The 19,052-nt window shown below is 43.7% G+C and overlaps 1 protein-coding gene across 1 annotated transcript; it reads right to left on the bottom strand.

Annotated features, from left to right (window-relative positions):
* Nucleotides 1-9,508: 9,508 nt before the first annotated feature.
* Nucleotides 9,509-10,159, bottom strand: LOC127780592 (putative lipid-transfer protein DIR1). The gene has a single exon (XM_052307513.1). The coding sequence runs from the start codon at nucleotides 10,085-10,087 to the stop codon at nucleotides 9,776-9,778; it is 312 nt and encodes a 103-aa protein (XP_052163473.1). The 5' UTR covers nucleotides 10,088-10,159; the 3' UTR covers nucleotides 9,509-9,775.
* Between the last annotated feature and the right edge of the window lie 8,893 nt (nucleotides 10,160-19,052).

Genomic DNA, 19,052 nt, shown 5'->3' with positions numbered 1-19,052 from the left:
ACAAGCATCACAATCTAATTCAAACTACTTGTCAAAATCCGGTAAGGCTAGATAACCAGCCGAAGCAATTATGGTGTTAATCTCCTCAAATGCTTCATGCGCATGTCTTTAGTTAGTACATTCATTTCACTTCACCTCATGCAATCAGTAAAAGGGATCACGATGATACTGAAATTCCGAATGAAACGCTGATAAAAAGAAAAGCAAGTTGATGAAAACTACGAGCTTCCGTTAGTACACGTGGAGCAGGCCAATTGGTAATTGACACAGCCTTACATGGATCTGGTTCTAAGCCATCTGTTGATACAAGGAAACTGAGGAAAATCACAAAAGTAGTTAATTAACAATTCACACTTCAATTATAATCTTGACTGTTGTTTTTTTAACTTAAAACCTGCTTCTCTTTACTTACACCAAAACGGTTCAAAAAAAATAATTTTCACGTCCGTTGGTTTTTACTTAGAACCTATTTCTGCCGTTGCGAGACTTTCCACTCCTACCCCACTAATGAATCTTGCCCGAGGAATGGCACCCCCAACTGTGTCACGCACAGAAATTTAGCCCAAATTTCCATACTATTTTGTGTATTAAATCCCTGTCTAGGACCAGCCAGGGTACACAAAACGACAAGTAATAAACAGATCCAAATGTAAATAAAGTGTAAAATACTTACAGAAGAGGCACTTAGTCCTCACACCGGAACGAAAGCAGCAGCAACGGAAAAAAGCACTACACTTCCGAAAAGAGGGAATAATAGCAAGGCTGAGTACAACCACCGTACTCAGCAAGCCACACCAATGATGCAAACATGCAAGGGGATACAAGGACGGTTTGTGGCTATTTGCATAAAGGCAGTTGTAAAACATTTTATTGAGCAAAATGGTAAAACTGTTAAGTAATTAAAGTAACATTAAATCTCCACTGATCAACGCTACACCACGTTGAACAGGCCCAACCAACCCACCTGAACTACAGTGCATTGGGTCGATTTATTAAGTGTGAGACTAATCACGGCGAATCTGGTCGATTGCCCATAACCGCGGGCACGGCTATTCGAATAGTTTTACTCTAGCCAGAGGTGCACAACTGTATCCACAAGACAGAATCCACCAGCATGTCACCGTGCCTGCGCAGACGCGTCACCATGTCGAGTGATTGTGACAAGACCCTTCATATAACTCTCCCCTAACCATCCACACCACGCTAAGGTTTCACCCCCACCCCCTACCCCGGAGGTGGGCAGTCCCCTCGTGCGCCGCGGTGAATCCGGCAGCTGGACAACCGGACACCCCGGCCGACCCAACTCCATCACGCCCACCCTCGTCACCGGTGCCTAGGAAAGGGTCGAGTTATACTTCAGATCAAGCAGTTACCCACTCCCGCTTGTAGTAAGCACTGTAAGTCTTCCAGGGTTTCCCGTGAACCAGTCCTTAATTGCCATGGGTGCGACTCACAAAACCATGCACCCACAGCCCACCATTCAGTCGCATTTTAGTTGGATAATTACGACCATGAAACATGGCCAGATGTCTCGAGCACGCAGCTCATCAAGATACTAAATGTCTAATGATGTAATTATCCCATTTTGTGAGCTAGTGGTAATTAAGCATGGCTAAGCATATATATAATTCTAGCTAGATCAACATAAGTATCACGAGCTAGATAAATTATCACCCAAAATTGACAAATGATGGGTAACAAGTAAACATGGCACAAGCGAGCAGATAGGTAAACCCATAATCCCATGTAATTAGCAAAACATGCACATTTATTTGCAAACGGTAAAACATTTGTAAATTGGAATCAACATGCTCAAGGGGGAATGTGTGACTTGCCTTGCTTCTTCACTTGGATCTTCTGAACTGTTTTCCTCGCGACCGGTTCGGGTGGTGTGGTGGCGGCGGGGTTTCGGTGGCGGATTAGGGGAGTGGAGCGGCGGACGGCGTGCAGCTCGGAGTGGCGAAGCTAGCGGTGGTGGCGGCATGAAGCAGCAACGGCTGTGGCGGTGGTAGTGGCCGGCTGGAGGCGATGAAGGGGCGATGGCTTGGTTTTGTGGTGGCAGCGTGGTTTCAGTGGCTATTGGGGAAAATGGAGCGGTGGCCGGTGTGCAGCGCACGGCGGCGAAGCCGTTGGTGGCGGCGGCACAGTGCGGTGATGGCTAGAGCGGCGGCGCGCGGGAGCAGCGTGGGGAGAGCAATGGAGGGCATGGCGGGCTCGGCTAAATGGGGGAAACGAGCGAGGGGAGTGTGGGGGGAGTTTTATAGCGCTCGGGGGCGACGGGGAGGCCGGGGCGAGGTGGATTTGGATTCAGGTCTACCACATTGACACACACACACACACATATGGAGGCAGATACATACAACATATAACAAACAAACAAAATATCACAAAATGGCAAATATAGCACTCTGTAACCATTCCTGCTCATGCTTAGAGACTACATCAAACTACTATAGCACTCAGATCTGAACAAATCCATCCCCAAACAAGAAGAAGTATGCTCAGTTTTGGGAGTATACCTTGATTTGAAGAGGAGTGGGAGGAGAAAATATGTGTTGATGTGCCTCGCTGCCCCGTTGAACATCCCGCCGAATGTCGCCGCCCATGCCACCGATTGTCGCTGCCCGCACCGCCGAGACTCGCCACCCACACCATCGAGACCTCCCGCGCCTCGGAAACCAGTATCTATGCTAAAACCCAACGCCCACACCATCGCCGAAACACGCACTTGGCACAGCCTCCCGCTCGGCACCTTGGCTCTCCTCGCCGCCTCGGAGGGTGGAGAGGTAGGCTTTTGGCCAAGGGGTGAACTAGTGAGAAGAGAGCAGAAAAAAGGAGAGAAAGTAACAGGGAGGAGGTGAGTGCACGCGCTCTGAAGGGAATATTCCCTATGTGGTCGTGCGGTCGCTGGGCTGCCTCATCCGGGCAAATCGGCCGGATGCACAAAGCCGACATCTGAAGGGAATATTCCCTATGTGGTGGCCATATCCCAGTGTTGCCCTCCAACCAAACACCTCGAAAATTTGGATGGCCATATCCTATTTGAGCCTGTCCTTCCGTCCAAACATACCCTCACTCACCTTCTAGCTTCTGCCCTAGGCCCTTGCCTCCCGTGCTGCAACTGCCGCCTTGTACACCATACCACAAATAACAAGAGGCACTTATGTGTTATGCTCTGCTTTTCTTAATATGAAGGATTGAGGATTGGTGAAGGGGTAGGTAGTGCCGTAGTGGGTAGTGGCCAATCATGGGTTTATACAGTTCTTTTGGTTCATTGCACTTTAATTAAAAACTTTAAACCAAAGGCCCAAGAATAGTAAAATAAAAACAAGAGACCCTTGATTCGGTCTTGGGTTTTAGGGTTTTTTACACAAAGTATCACAATGGACTTCCAAGTAAATCATAGATAAACTTTAAACTAATATCTCATGATGTGAAAAAACTGGTCCATGCCAAAGCACACCAAAACTAAGTACTTGAGTGAAATGTAGAAATTTAGGTTAATCGGAAGTTCCAATTGCCAGCTAGAATGCTTGAGATCGGCAAGAACTCATCAATTCGCATGATTAGATAACCTTCTTTCTTCCATGGAGATACGAAAGTTTGCGGGACGAACCAATGAAGGTTAATATCATTTTTGTTGATGGGGATCACTGATTTACATGACAATTCTGTAAAGAACAGAAAAGTAGTAGATTGGTTTTGACAACAGATTTCTAGAGGTTTCAATTGGCCTTGGCCCAAAGATATCATAAAACCAACTTAAATCCTTTCTAAAAGTTGCCAAGCTGACAAGCTGACTTGGGTTTGAGTTTTGATTAAAAAAAACTTGAAGTTCCAATGCTATCGGAAGATCCTGTTTTTCCAAAACTTTTAAAGTAAAGATTTGTACGTTAGTTGGAGGCAAGTATTTTGTGGGATTTATATTGGTCATGACGTGCATTGCACGTGCGTGATTACAAGTTTACTTTAAAAGTTTTGGAAAAACAGGATCTTCCGATAGCATTGGAACTTCAAGTTTTTTTTAATCAAAACTCAAACCCAAGTCAGCTTGTCAGCTTGGCAACTTTTAGAAAGGATTTAAGTCGGTTTTATGATATCTTTGGGCCAAGGCCAATTGAAACCTCTAGAAATCTGTTGTCAAAACCAATCTACTACTTGTCTGTTCTTTACATAATTGTCATGTAAATCAGTGATCCCCATCAACAAAAGTGATATTAACCTTCATTGGTTCGTCCCGCAAACTTTAGAAACCCCACAAGCTTAACCAAAACCTGACAATCCAAACCCTAACATACTGCTTCACAGTCCGACCCCAAGAAAATCTGAGTTCCACAATCCCCAATTCATAACCCTAAATTAAACCACAGTTCGAAGAGTTTATCAACAAAAAGCGATAAAAAAGAGTGTTCTTTTCACCACCACACTGCATCCAAAAAAGCAATCTACCATTACCTAAAACCCTTGGGCCATAGATCAAAAGGTTAGAACAGAGATAAGATATGGGATAAACTGGGAACTAAATCCCACTTACCTGATAGCGTTCGATGTTGCAGCACCTGCTGATTGAGCCAACGAGCTACATTCTCCCTCCTCCCAGGTTCCCCCCCTTCATCCCCATTATTTTGCTCGTTCCCGCGTTTCCTCTCTTTTGCCGCCCAGGGCGCAGGAGGACTGGCGTGGTTCCTTCCATGAGAAGGAAAAGTGCGTGCGTGGACCGACGATTCAACCGGAGGAGGAGGAGTGACATGGGATTTCTGATGTGGCAACCATCTTAAAGGTTCCTGAGACTGCAAGTGGGCCACCCCTGTCAGGTCACGGTAGATTTAACGGGGAGAGCTAAAACCTGTAGTTTTGTGATAATGGGGTCCCTAAATCTGTAGTTTTATGAGACAATTTCTTATCTGTAGTTTTGTGATAGATTGTGCAAAGTACCTGTAGTTTTGTGAAATTTACTCTAAAAATTAATAAGCTTCATTTCCACATCTATCCAAACTAGAAGAAAAAATAGTTATATTAGATAACACAAAATGTAGCTGTAGAACATTAGTCATACATAAACAACATTAATATAAGTAATTAAGTAGCCATGTTTTCAATCAAAAGTAGACCGCTTGACAAACATTTCACCAATTTCTGGCCTAGAACAGACAAAGGGATGCCGACACGCACCATATGGGCTTAGGACGCTATAATCAGGAGTTCGTCTCGATCAAAGGCAAAACTCACGAAGTGTATTCACATCATTTGATGCTACATCATATCGATTTGGGGGTCAAATCTACTGGAAAGCCACATGGAGCACCGCCCAAACGGAATTGCGTCATGGTGGTTAGCTGCTCGAAGGACTCGTAGTCGTACCTTTAGCTAGTTGGTTGCTGTTGTGCATAGGTGTAGTCGCAGCTGCGGTTCATCCTCGTTGCTACCCAATCAACCACTGGAGCCGCATCCACGTCTTCCATCATGCTCGCCTGGATCTCGCGGCGGCGGCGGGGCTACTGATGGATAGAGAGAACATATTAGAGATGAGGGAAGAGAGAGAAGGGGTAGGAGGAGGGGATCTATACCTTTAGGAGATGGCAGCGGAGGGTGCGGGCGGACTGGACGGCGCGACCGGCGTTGAGGGCGGCAGACTGGACGGCCGTGGAGGAGGAGGGCTACCCAGCGAACGGACAGTGAGTCTCGATATGTGGCGGCACGACGACGCCCGCACGAACCCACTGAAACTCCTTCTCCTGAACGGCAAGGAGGCGGGGCCCAGGCGGTGGTGGAGGGATGCATCGGCGGGCGGTAGCGTCGGCGAAGACAGGAGCGGCAAAAGGAGCCGATGTGAGGGAGGAACCGCGCGAAGTGGCGGAGTGGGAAGGAGGCGGCGATGAAGGCGGAGAAAATCAGAAAATCACGTGGTGGGGGTTTGGGAGGAAATCATGCGATTGATTTTGGTGGGAGGTGGGACCGAGGGAATGCCGTGCGAGGTTATGGTGTGGGGTATTGATGATTTGACTGTAGCATTGGAGAGGAATCAGGTGGGATTGCTGAGGATAGCGATGGACGGATGAGATTAGATCAGATATGCAGATGGATGGATGGGATTAACTAAGTTGATTTCGCCTGTAGGATTGCAAGGAGACAACTCTTCCTTTTTATATTAGTATAGAAAGGCCTAAAAGACTAATTTTTAGACTAGAAGTTCTGAGGTAGAACCTGATGAGGACATAACTAGCTCAGATATGACCATGACTACCTTATGTATTCATCAACCAAAGGTGCATATGTTCTATATTATATTTACTTGTTATATATTTGAACAAACGTTGCTACATATTGAGTTTCGTGTGTTTTCGTTTGCAGAGGTACTTACTTGGGTGAAGGAAAAGAGGTCGAGCGTAAGGAATGCATGGGTGATTAAAGAAGTTGATTGGGGACCAAACCAAGACCTTCTCCAAGTCCACTCCTATCTCACCATGTCACTTTTGGTCCACAGAAAGAAAGGGATAAAGTTCTACATGTTTTGTATTCGGATTCAGGCCTCCTGACAGCATCAACTTCAAACGGACTTAGTCGCTAATCTCGAAGGAATTTCGAGGCCTATGAGTACTTGTTGGAAAGCTTATGGGGCCTACTTTCAGATAGTTTTGGTCTCACATCAAAATTCCCAACAAGCTGTCGGAAATCTGCAAAGCAAGCCACATACCTCGTCCAAGTCCGAATCTGATTTAGATCTTGGGCCTTATAATCGTGTCGTGAGCTAAGCCTAAGGGGGTGTGCGACCTAGAGAAACCCTAGGGCATCCTAAATCATATTTATTCAGTAGCTGTTATAGTTTAGAATCGTGTTTTGCTTAGATTATTTCTGCAATTGCAGTTTCGCCGCTTGTTCGGTTTGTGGAACCCCAAATTCAAGTGCTTTATTATTGATATGCAATTGAGTTGCTATCTACCTTGTTCTTGCTTGTGTTCTTTGATTTGCATGCTGGGATTAACCTTCTCGGCGAGGTCAACCGGGTGTCGGCACGGTTGATAACTAGAGGAGACGTGGTGCTGCGATTGCTGGGTTCGAATCGTGTTGATCGGAAGCCTGATCATGTGTGACAAGTTTCTGCCAAATCGAGAGTTATCAATACCTATCGGAAGATTGTGACCTAGTATTCTCATAAGAACCTGCTAGAAGCGTATGAAAAATCTTATTTTTTTAAGCAAATCGAACTCTTTTATCTCGAATTAGTTTCAATGCTGGATGTTCTGTTGATATGACAACGTTGCCCCATAATCCAAATATTGTTTTAAAATACAATATCTAACACACCGAACTTCGTAATGCCATTCATATATATAATTAATCTCCTAATGTGGTGATGGTTTTGTCTAAATACACAGTACACAGAGTTTTTACATCAACAATTACGTGTACCGCTGCAGAAATATAGTTTCTCCACAACAAAACCTCTAAAGTTTTTATGTAGTGCCCTCAATCATGACGTACTCCATATCTCTGTTACATATCTGTGAAACACCCTCTATACTAACTTCCTCCGTTTTAAAATATAATAATTTAAAATTAGATTAGATATAACCTATACTAAATTACTAGGCAATATTAGATATGCTCAATCTGATACTAGGTTGATATAGTTAGACTAGAGAGTCCGTAGTTATCCCGAGTTGATATTTATTGTATTGTCTATAAAAGAAGCATGCGCGACAGCGCCGGGGTACACAATTCGGCCTTTCACACTTTAGTCTGGATCAGCCTGTATTGCTGAACGAAAGGGACTGCCATGTGTGTAACAAAAATATCTTCATCAACAGGGTGAGCGGAAAGAAACAAAAAGAACACCTGCCGACTTATCTCGTAGTGCTTTATTTATTTCTTTGCACGGCGCGTGAGAAAAAATAGTTTATTGGACGCTCGCACCAACACACGCTCGCATGAAAATTAAAGTGTGCAATGCACACTGATAAATCGCCATCAAAACGCCGCAAAGTGCAGTTCATCACCATGATATAGAAGTTAGCTCTTCATGACCTTATGTTGGGTGTGTATGAATTTTTCTATACAATATAAGAAGGCTTTCCTAAAAGCATCGTCCATAATTCTAGGAGATATTAAAACCTTCAAGTTTCTACATTAACAAATATATAGAAATTTCCATGTTAATCCAGAAAAGAAAAAAAATCCTAATCATCGGATTTACACGTAAGATGTAAACGACATGGTCATTTGTGCACGTAAAGATGCTACTCCCTCCATCCCACAATATAAACATTTTTTAATTTCGACACAGTCCTTGAGATGCTACTTTGACCAACAATATCTATAAAACTAAAATGTTTTAAATAAAAAGAGTTTACATATTATGATAGTTTGTTTAATGATAAATCTAGTAACACTAACTTTACATGATTGATCTTTTTTTTTTTTACTATTAATAGTCAAAGTAAAAAATATTTGACTTGACATTATACTAAAAATGCTTATATATATTTGGGGACGGAGGGAGTACTATGTATGGGTAAATATACAATGAAAACCATAACTTAAATGAAAACTTGTATAAACCCTGACTGAAAAGTAATTTAAATTAAAAAAAATTGACATGCAGATAAAATAATGTTACACAACCATATATTAATAATGTTATTCAGACTCTACTTCATTGTGGTTTGGAATTTGCTATTTTCATATCTCACCAACAAAGTTGAGTTTGGTTGAGGTTTTTTATCTGGTTGTGCAACATCATCCTATATACTTGTGTGATTGTTTTATTATGAATTTAAATGACTTTTTAGTTGAGGTTTGCACGAGTTTTCACCAAAGTTAAGTTTCCACCACATATTTTCCCCTATATATGCAGCATGTAGTTAATTAGGAGCAACATAGGCATATATGCTACCAAAGTATCACGTAGGGAAATAAATAAGAGGAAAAACATTTTATCTGTTGTTTCCGGGTTTTGGAAAATCTGATGAATTATCTTTGTTCCCAAGAAATGTATTCACTCTATGCTACAATTACAAATAATCTATCGATACATGTAGTATTCATCCTATCAAGTCCTTCCAAATTCCAAGAAATTCAGAAGTTCGTAAGAACGAGCTCGACAATCTTATTTGGGGAAGAAATGAAGCTGCAATGTATACTGTGCCTTCCGTGACCAAGTGATCGATTGTGCTTTAATTTGTCGATCAAGATACGTGTACTCTACCTGAAATTAATGTCGCGTACATTTTCTTTTACGATCTCTTTGCCTTCGTATACAAAGTAGACAAATTACTCCAAGTAGGAGAATTTCTAGATCAACTCTATGCTATACAGTATACTATATGGTTGTTCCATGTATACATACTATGATACATGTCTAGGGTGTTATTCTCAAACTTGAACATAAAGTTTTCCAATTTGTACCTGAAACCTATGCATGCATGAATATTGGTTAATTAAATAGAGAAATGCTCATTTACTTATGCTGAATTTACCCAAAACAGTATTTTATATAATGGATATAGCATTAAGCAAATGAAATATATAGAAAGTCTGAAAGATACATATTTTAACAGTTTATTGCTAAATGACAAGCCCCGATAACTTATCATTATATGGGAGCTAACATTGGCTTCTTGCATTGCCGACACACTTACACTGTTACATATACTAAAACAAGATCGAACCATGCACACTTCAGTACATGGGGATGAATTACACAACAGTACGTTATTTATTTAACCAGCATATTTTTCGTTGCACACATAGCTAGTGTTATGAGCATATCGATCGATCAGGAGCAGTTGGTGGGCATGGTGAGGCCGCACTTGCCGGGCAGCGCCATGGCGCGGGCGGCGTCGATGTGGTAGATCCTCATCCAGAAGCCGGCGACGCCCTTGTACCGGCAGATGCACGCCAGGTCGGCCTCCCCCAGCGCCGCGCAGCACTCCGCCGACGGGCCGTCCGTCGGGTCGCTCACGGCCGCCGCCGGCTGGCACAGCTTGAAGTCGCCGTTCGACATGTTGCAGATGCCCTGCGCGCCCCGCGCCGCGGCTAGGGACGCCACCAGGGAGAGCAGCAGCACCGCCTGCGCCTTGGCCGCCATTCTGTTTTAACTCTCTCTGGGCTAGCGGATTGTTAATTTGGAGGCCTAGGTTTTTGGTTCTAGACAGGTAGTTCTAGCTGGGTTTGCTTGTGTGAGGAGAAGCTTTGGGTTTGGGCCCTATTTATAGTGTCCGGTTATTTGCAAAGCAGCCCTTGCTATGTTGATCAATCTGATTTCCAGCTGTTTGCTACTTTTGCTCCAAATTAATTAAGGAACAAATAGAAGACGGTATTTGGATAGTTGCTGATGGAAAAGGTGATATAAGAATTGGATGGTCCATACCCATTAATAAGCTATACTACTAGTTTTTTTTTATGTTGTGTAGGTGTATTTGGTGTTAAGTACATTGTGCCTTTGAGTATTGAGGCCCCAGAAATACTCTCTATGAGCATCTCCAATAGTCTCTCTAAATCTAGCTCTTCACATGTACATTTGACCAACTCTCCATCTAATTTGGTAAGTCAAACTCGTTGTCTACTCTAACGGCCTCTCCATTCACCTTCTCTATTTTGAGTCTATGACAGTGAGACCCATATGTTAGTCTCTCTCTACTTCTTCTCCTTCCCTCCATATCTTCTCCTCTTCCCACATGGGGCCATGGCGCATGGAGAGGCGGCCGCGGGATGATGCCGACAGAGGGAGCTACGAGCGCGGCACGCGGGCGAGGTCAACGGAGGGGGCCGCCGCAAAGGGACGAGGTTGATGGAGGGAGCCAGCCGCGCAGCGCACGGATGAGGTGGCCACCGGAGGAGGTCGATGGAGGGGCCCGCCACGCGAGGATGAGGTCAACGCTAGTCGAGGTGGCGACGGGCGAGGGAAGGCGCTGATCGATACGACAGCGATGGGGCGGCGGCCGGAGCACGAGACGATGGATCTGGCGGCGATATTTCTCGGCTCGGGGGATGGTGGGCGCGGAGGAAGGTGAAGGAAGGCGGCGACGCTCCTCCCTGTGGATGGCGACCACGACAGCAGCCGCAATAGCTGGCAGGCCAGACGGCGGTTGAGGTTGCGTGGCCCCCCGAATCCACGCCACCCGCCGATCCGGCAGGGAAGGAGGCGGCGGAGTCCACACGGGGGCGGAGGCCTCAAGATGGCAGACGCGGCGGATGGTGACGGCGACCTCGACGACGACGATGGTGCCGGAGGAGGAGGCCGTCGACGGTGATGATGGAGGCAACGCGGCCGGCACCGCAGAGGGATCCGGTCCTTCTTCCCCATCATCGCTCCTCCCTCATCGCTGTCACCAACACACCCTCCCTCGCTGCTGCTTCGTCACCGCGGAGCTCCCTCGGCGACGGAGGAAATGGGACGGCGACGATGGTGCAGGTGGGAGGCGGCGACAGCACGGGACGGCGATGGCGCGGTAGGATGATGATGGTGGTGGCAATCGATCTGTGCGGGGAAATTGAGAGGAGAGATTGGGGGATTGGGGGAGCAATGTGGGGCCCATGGCTGGCAACCGGTTTGGCTAGGCAGGCAGGATGGCCATGTTTGGCTAGCCAAAGAGCCAATTTGGTTAGCTAGATGGCTTCGCAAGCCAGATGGAGAGGCTGTTGGAGGGCTCCCCCACCCCCCCCCCCCCCCAACCAGAAAAAAACCTGCTAGAATTTAGCTTGGAGAGTCATTTGGCCATTCTCTTGGAGGTGCTCATCATCTGATGTTTGAAATGGGAGAGATGGTTGGCTCGTAACTGCCCTAACAGAGGTTATTATCTGGTGTTATATATTTTAACATTCTAAGATCAAGTAGCCCTCAAATCAAATATATAGGGACTATTTATATTATATGGTGTCATATTTTTATGACAAATAATAGCTGTAAATCGTGTATATACACACTGCAAATTATAAAACTTACATCGTAAATTTCATAACTTACAATATATTTTCTATAACCATTATATCAGAGAATTAGGATAAAAATAATTCATTACCAACTTGAAAGAGGTCATAGGAAATATAGAAACCTATTTAATAAGTAATAAGAGATATAGTTGGAAAAATCACTAGTACAAACACGGTTTTCCTGTACAAGGAGCTCTTTAGATTAAAAAAACGGCCTCCCATTTTCACGTGCGAAACCTTAAGAGGCCCGCACACGAAAATCAATTTTCGCAGCGTGCATCTTAACGGTCCGCGCACAAAAATAAGTCTATTTTCACGTGCGGGCCTCTTAAAGACCCGCCTACAAGTCTATCCTTCCTCCTATTTACCTCTTTAACACTTCAAAATTTCATCCTTATCCACCCATCCTCATCCTTATCCTCTCTCTCCTCTCTCCTCTCTCACCTCTCCCTCACTCTCACTCTGTCTCCTTTCTCATTCTCCTCTCACGGTCGAGTGTGTGCGGCGAGCGCGACTGGTGGTGGGCGCAGATGGCGATGGGCGTGGACGGCGGCACTGAGTGGCACGGCAGCGGGCGCGGACGGTGGTAGGTGCAGCCAGCAGAATCGAGCGGCTTGATGGTGGGTGGATCCTCCTCGTCCGGCCTCGTGACGGGCGGCAGGCGGCGCAGTCAATGGCGAAGGCAGCGGCTCCCTCGCCCTCCCCCGCAAAGCTTCGACGGTGGCCTCGAGCGACGATGACGATGAGGAGGCAGCCGGGAATGGCGCCGCTGGCCCCGCACGCTCTCGCCGGCCGGAACTGTGCCGCCCCGGCCGCCGACGACGACGAGAAGGAGGCGGCTAGGAGTGGCGGCACCGGCCCTGTCGCGCACGCGTGCTGGCCGGATCCACGCCGCCCTGCCGACGATGAGGAGGAGGCGGCGGCGGCCCGGAGCGGTGCCACCGGCTCCGCATGCCGGTCGGATCCGCGCCGTCGCCGCTGGATTTTAGGGTTTCCTTTTTTTGATTTTTTTTGGAATTTTATTTTTCCGTGCGGGAGTCATAACCTGACAGCATGCGAAAATCCGATTATCCCGTGTGGTCGACTTAACCCGACCGCACAGGAAGATGGATTTTTTCGTGCAGTTGGGCCGCCCGCACGTGAAAATATTTATTTTCCCGGACACCTGGGTGTAGATGGGCAAGACCTCCGCACAAAAAAACACTTTTTGACTGCATGAAAAAAATCCTTTCGTAGTAGTGAATGTTTTAAATCAAGAAAAAAATATAGCATATGATGTTTGTAGCAAAACTGATTTAAAGTTAATTTTAGACTTTTCGGAAGCAAGGGCAATCACATAAATGGTGGTATATAGTGTGCGCCCACAATTGTTCTAGAAAACAGTATATTTGTTTATAAAATTATATTGTGGTATCGGTAGCGAAGCCATATTGGAGTAAATGGTCGAATCAGCTACTCATGTGCTTGGTGAGATTAATTTTGGCCTGATTATTTTGGGTGGATGGGCTTTTATAACAAAATGGATAATAGGGTGAAATCTCAAAATAAGAGTGGAGTGATTTACACAATTTTGTCTAAAATTCAATTAAATTACAATAGTCAGATGAATGCTACATATATAATTTTGTACAATACACAATAGGCCCCCGTGAGTACCAAGCACATACATATGTAAATATGGATGAATCCACAGTCTTCACATCATTCGGAGTAATTTCAGACCATACGAACCGGCCAGCTGGTTGATCGATCTCGATGAAGATACTTTGCCGACACCAGAGTAGTAGTGCAAGATGTTATGGAGCGCCCGCGCTAGCATCATGATGTTTGTGGCCTGGTTCGTGCATTCCTTATAATGATAACGTATTATTTTGTGAACTGCAAAAGTTTGTCACAGATGTTAACTAGCACTTCTACTTGATTATTATGAAAAAGAAACTAGCAAATAGAAAAGTACTGTCTATATCAATCAAATATTTGCAAAAACTGACCTGTTCGGTACAGATGTTATCAAATATTTTTTATTACTAAAATTACTACTGGCCTTACCTAGTAATTATAAAATCAAAATTCACAATAGAATATTTAATTTACATAGGGCAGAAAACAGAACACAGAATTCACAAAGTTTATAACCAGGCAAAAACACAAGAGCTAAGAGATTCATTCATCCTACACATATGTAGAAGATTTTCCTTCATGAAACAGCTGAATCAACAACCTTCAGAAGGTAGGATATTTTGGGAAAAAAAATTCCGTTCCTCTCTTGCCAATATGATATACCCGGTCTAAAATTATAGCTATGGCGTGATCAAACGGCACGTTTTCAACCCAAGGTAAATAATCTATAAGAATGGGGTAGTAAAGCAAACTACTCTTTGGATTGGAATTGAAATTAAACATTTTTGGAAATTTGAAGTTCTATATAAAAAAAACTAGGTACATTATTTACTTATTTACCTGATCATGAAATCCTAATATTATTATAAATCAAAATCTAAAAAATCAATTTTATATTATAATTCACAACTGAACCAAGTGGGCTCTCAGTGACAGCTTGTAGCTTAACTATATAAGGTGTGTAGAACAAAAAGTTTCACTAAAGCATCAGTTAGGTTTAGAAGGTTTGGAAATTTGATTTTCTGCGTTTATATGGCTTGAATTCAATTTATTTTTAGAAAAGTATACATACTAACTCTGACGTGTCATTTATATATGTTAAAGTTGTTATACCAATTTGCTCAATTTGCAAATTATTGCATTGAGTTACACCTATACCGTGTACCACGGGCAAGGTTTCCTCTTATGTCCAATTTAAAAGAAAGTTGCTTTAAAAAATCATATTAATCTATTTTTAAAAGTTTAAAATAGTTACTCAATTAATCATGTGCTAATGGCTCACCTTGTTTTGCGTATCTTCCCAATCTCCCCAATCCTCTTCTTCTTAAATACACCATTTGTCATGCATCAATTCAATGGTGGCTTGGACATATAATTCACCAAGTACATATAGTGGAAGATTTTTGCTGCACACTGTAGTTGTTGCCACGTGCCACACATATATATCGTGATAGAAGTTATGGCGTTTTCCTGAATCCATGCTTTACAATCATCACAAGCCATCATTGCCACTTGTCACACAGCGAGTCGCTGCAGAACACCCATGGTCCATGGATAACGGTTGGGTACTTCTAAAGGTACCGGCACCCCATTAACGTTACTAATAGGAAGAATATAAAGTATCGGTTTAGGAACCATCAGCTTTAAGATATTTCGAAGAAAAAAAAGCCGGCTCGATATATCAGCTTGATTAGAGCCGATGCTTCGAGCCAATAATCATACAGAAAATGAATCACAAAATCATCACAAATCCAACAAAAATAATTTAGAATCATCTCAAAAAATTACATAAATGACATTCATAGAAAAAAAACTAAATCAACATATGGAAGCCTTCCATTGCCTCATCCCACCAGAGACAAAGGCCACCACCGACCACCGGAGGCTAAGGCCACTGGGTCTGCTGCTACTCACCTGAGGCCGAGGAAGATGCTACCGCTCACCATAGCTCAGATACAAAAGATCACAGTCAGATTGGGGAGGGGGGGGGGGGATGGGGACGGGGTACCTGTTAGTCATGTGGATTGCTACCGCTGTAGCTCATGGTGGCCAGATTTGGCCGCCTCCGAGCTCATGGCGGCAAGATCTGGTCACCCTACCCCCGAGCTCCTGGGGAGGCAGGGCTACTGCCATCATATATAGGGAGGTTTCCCCCGCCATGAGGAGGGCACAATCACCGTGGGGAAGGTGCCGCCGCCGAGGCTCAATCGTGAGGAGGGCACTATCAATCAAGGGGAGGGCGTACCGCCTTGAAGTTGGTGCTGCCACCGAGCAGAGGGCGCCACCACCGAGCCCGACTTGACTCGTGAGAAAGAGAAGGAGACATAAACTGACGAGGGGAAAGAGAGGTAAGACAGGAAGAAGGTGAGGACTGTAGGATCGCACTGCAAGAACTAAGCCAACTAGAGGGGGTGAATGGTTGGAGTTCCCAAAAACCAAAACATTTAGTGGAATTAAAGGTTACCCTCGAAACGATGGAAATCGGTTTGACTGCAGTTATTGCATCAGTCTAATTAACTACACGATGACCTCCGGTCTGACCGGCATAGTAGCTCTGGTCTGACCGCTAGATTCGCCAATGTTGCTTGTCGCCAACGCAGGTCTAACCATCGTGGAGTTGTTGGTCTGACCGGGCTGATCCGGTCTGACCGTCGATGTCTCGCCAATTGGATTGTTGAACCTGAGCAAACACAAATTGAAGATCTCTCAAAATAGATTGATACTTTATTACTTCTATCTGTGTTTACAAAGTGCAATAACATTACTTCTCACAAAAATCTCAACTAAACTTGAAACCCTAACCTTTTCTAAACTCAACTCTTTCTAAAAACGATACCGAGAGGCCTCACCCTGCCTTTTTATTTATACCTGAGGTAGGCAGTCTAAAGTTAAGAACCAAACTCATATAAGAAGTCCTAATCCCATAGGAGACATTCTTGTACAAGAAACAAACTTTATAAACTCCAATCATATCAAATTTGGACTCCTAAATTCGACTCGCATCCCATATGCACACAATATCTCCATCATTGCCATATGCAATCTTCACCAACCACATGCATTGATCTTGAGCCTAAGCATCCCGCATGATATCCTAATCATCCGAACGTCATCTTCTCCCAAGTTGACTCCCAATCCATCGCCGGCAAAGATCACCTGAGGCATCAAGACTCACCTACACTTGTACCAACAAAGAAACCATATTTGAGCACAAATTCTCACCAACTTGACTCAACATTAGCACACAACAACATTACATACGCATAGTATCCACCTAGAAACCATAAATATGAATTAATCACAGATATCCAAAGGAGCAACCTTAAACTGAAACTAACATAGAGTTGGCCGGTTAGACCGTCGAGTTGGCCAGTTCAACTGGCCCAATCCTATTGGTTTGACCGCGACCGTCAAAGCAATACAATCCTGCTCATTGTTTGAAAATCAATTATCTCCAAAATCACTTCATCAATAATATCCAAATATCAAAACCAATAATCTCAGATGCCAATAGTTGTTAACAACAAAATTTGGCAAGATACTCAAAGGTGAAGATGGATTCAAAGCTGATTTGAAGAAATTAGATTAGTTTCGAAAGAATAACGCAACGCATCGCCTAGGGGCTGTATCGGCTGATTTGGAATCGGACTCAGTCAGCCAATATGGACAAGGCAGCTGATATAGACAATTTCCAAGTATGAGTTGAGCTCGGATTGAGGACTTAGAGATATTGCTAAACAAGGAAGAGTCCTTTCAAGGCAATTGTATATATTAATTAGGAAGCGTTTTAGGAGCCGTTTGGATGGGAGGGACAGTCTCTCCCATCCAAACAGGGCCTTAGAAATCTGTATTAGAGTCCGCAATGGGATGGTGTGTTTATTTTGTAAAGTTTGAGTCGTTTCCGATATGGACAAGTTTTGTACTACAGGTATAAATATGTGCCTAGGGTCTTGACAACAACAACCATTCAATATACTCTCGACACATCGCCACCTTATTACTTTTATACTTTTTCAACGAGTTCTTGCTTCGAGTTAGGGCATCGACTTTGATCTTCCGACAAGAGGTATGACTTGTCTCAGCGGCTTGCGTTGGCGGATTAGGGTGTCGCTTTAGATGTTTTAATCTATTTTCTAGAACTGCTGGTTATCATATATCTTAACTAATCTAACATGATGACTCGATTTAGCTATATCGGCCATGCCTTTTCTAGGGTTTTGCCGATGTCGACTAAATCGTTTTGTCAATTTGGATTAGCTAAGGTATCCACCACCCTGAAAATCAGTTAAAGGCTTTATTGTTTAGACTTTATGCTTCTTTTCATACTTTGTGCTGCATCAGCCCTAGTCATGTTTAGAATCATAGAAATTAAACCGCTTCTTGATTGCTAATAGGGGTAGAATCAAGGTTTTAGCCGATCTTACCTGATATAACTTTTTAGCTGTGTTTAAATTCTTTAATCATGCTTTTCATGTTGTATTTGCCTCTTATACAAGTGTAGCACACTATTTAAATATACCAAGCTTGCTCTAGATATATTTACTTAGGTTCATATTCTTGTATAAGGCTATATTAGAGTACTAGCCGATACGGTATCTATCATCGGCTACGATATAAGCTACATGTAATCTTTAATTCGTTTGATCTGACTTAGGAGCAATCTACAAAGTCTCGTTTAATCTATACATTTGCTCGCATCTCATAGAAAGAGTGAATTATGGATTACATGACTAATTATATCTACAGGTGATGGAACATATTTTAGTCTCGTTTTATTTTATTCATTCTACACCTAACAGCTGATTCGGTCAGGTCGCATCGGCTAGGTTTACATGAATTTAACTTGGTTTTCTTGTTTATTCTTGTTCATTGCAGGATCAAACCAACTGGCACGCTCTGAACCCGAAAGCAAGATTTGGATATGCACTTGAGCTAAGCAAAAGACCCAGGCCACCATGTTTTCTCATCAACAATAGCTTATCACAAAATAATAATCAAACACAATTTGATTTTACAAGGACTATGGGAAAAGGAAGTGAGAGAAAAACGAGCAGATGGGCCGAGAAAAAGATAAGTGAGACCATAGGGACCAAGACGGCTTGCCTCGACGGTTTAATATAGTATTTGTGTTGCATTTTTAAATCGGCGTCTATAATCTACTATATATTATTTTTTTAATAAATGGCACATATAACGCAGAACCTTATATATGTGCGGTATATAAACATTTTAATTTTTACCCTTTTTCTAAGATGTCAGGTGGACGAAGAAATAATTGGAACCAATAATTGTATTCACATTGTCATTGGCGGTGCGAATTTACCGACAACCATGACAGGATGTCCACAATGAGAACAAAACTATTCACTACTTCCTCCGTCCCATAAAAAACCAACCTAGCACTGGATGTGACATACCTCTGTCCAGATTCATTGTACTAGAATATGTCACATCCAGTTCTAGATTCGTTTTTTTGGATGGAGGGAGTAATTCACTAATGC

The sequence above is a fragment of the Oryza glaberrima genome, chromosome 7, assembly GCF_000147395.1.
Source record: "Oryza glaberrima chromosome 7, OglaRS2, whole genome shotgun sequence".
Lineage (NCBI taxonomy): Eukaryota > Viridiplantae > Streptophyta > Magnoliopsida > Poales > Poaceae > Oryza > Oryza glaberrima.
Note: the sequence above shows the minus strand (reverse complement) of the source record. Positions and strands in the feature narration are given on the sequence as shown.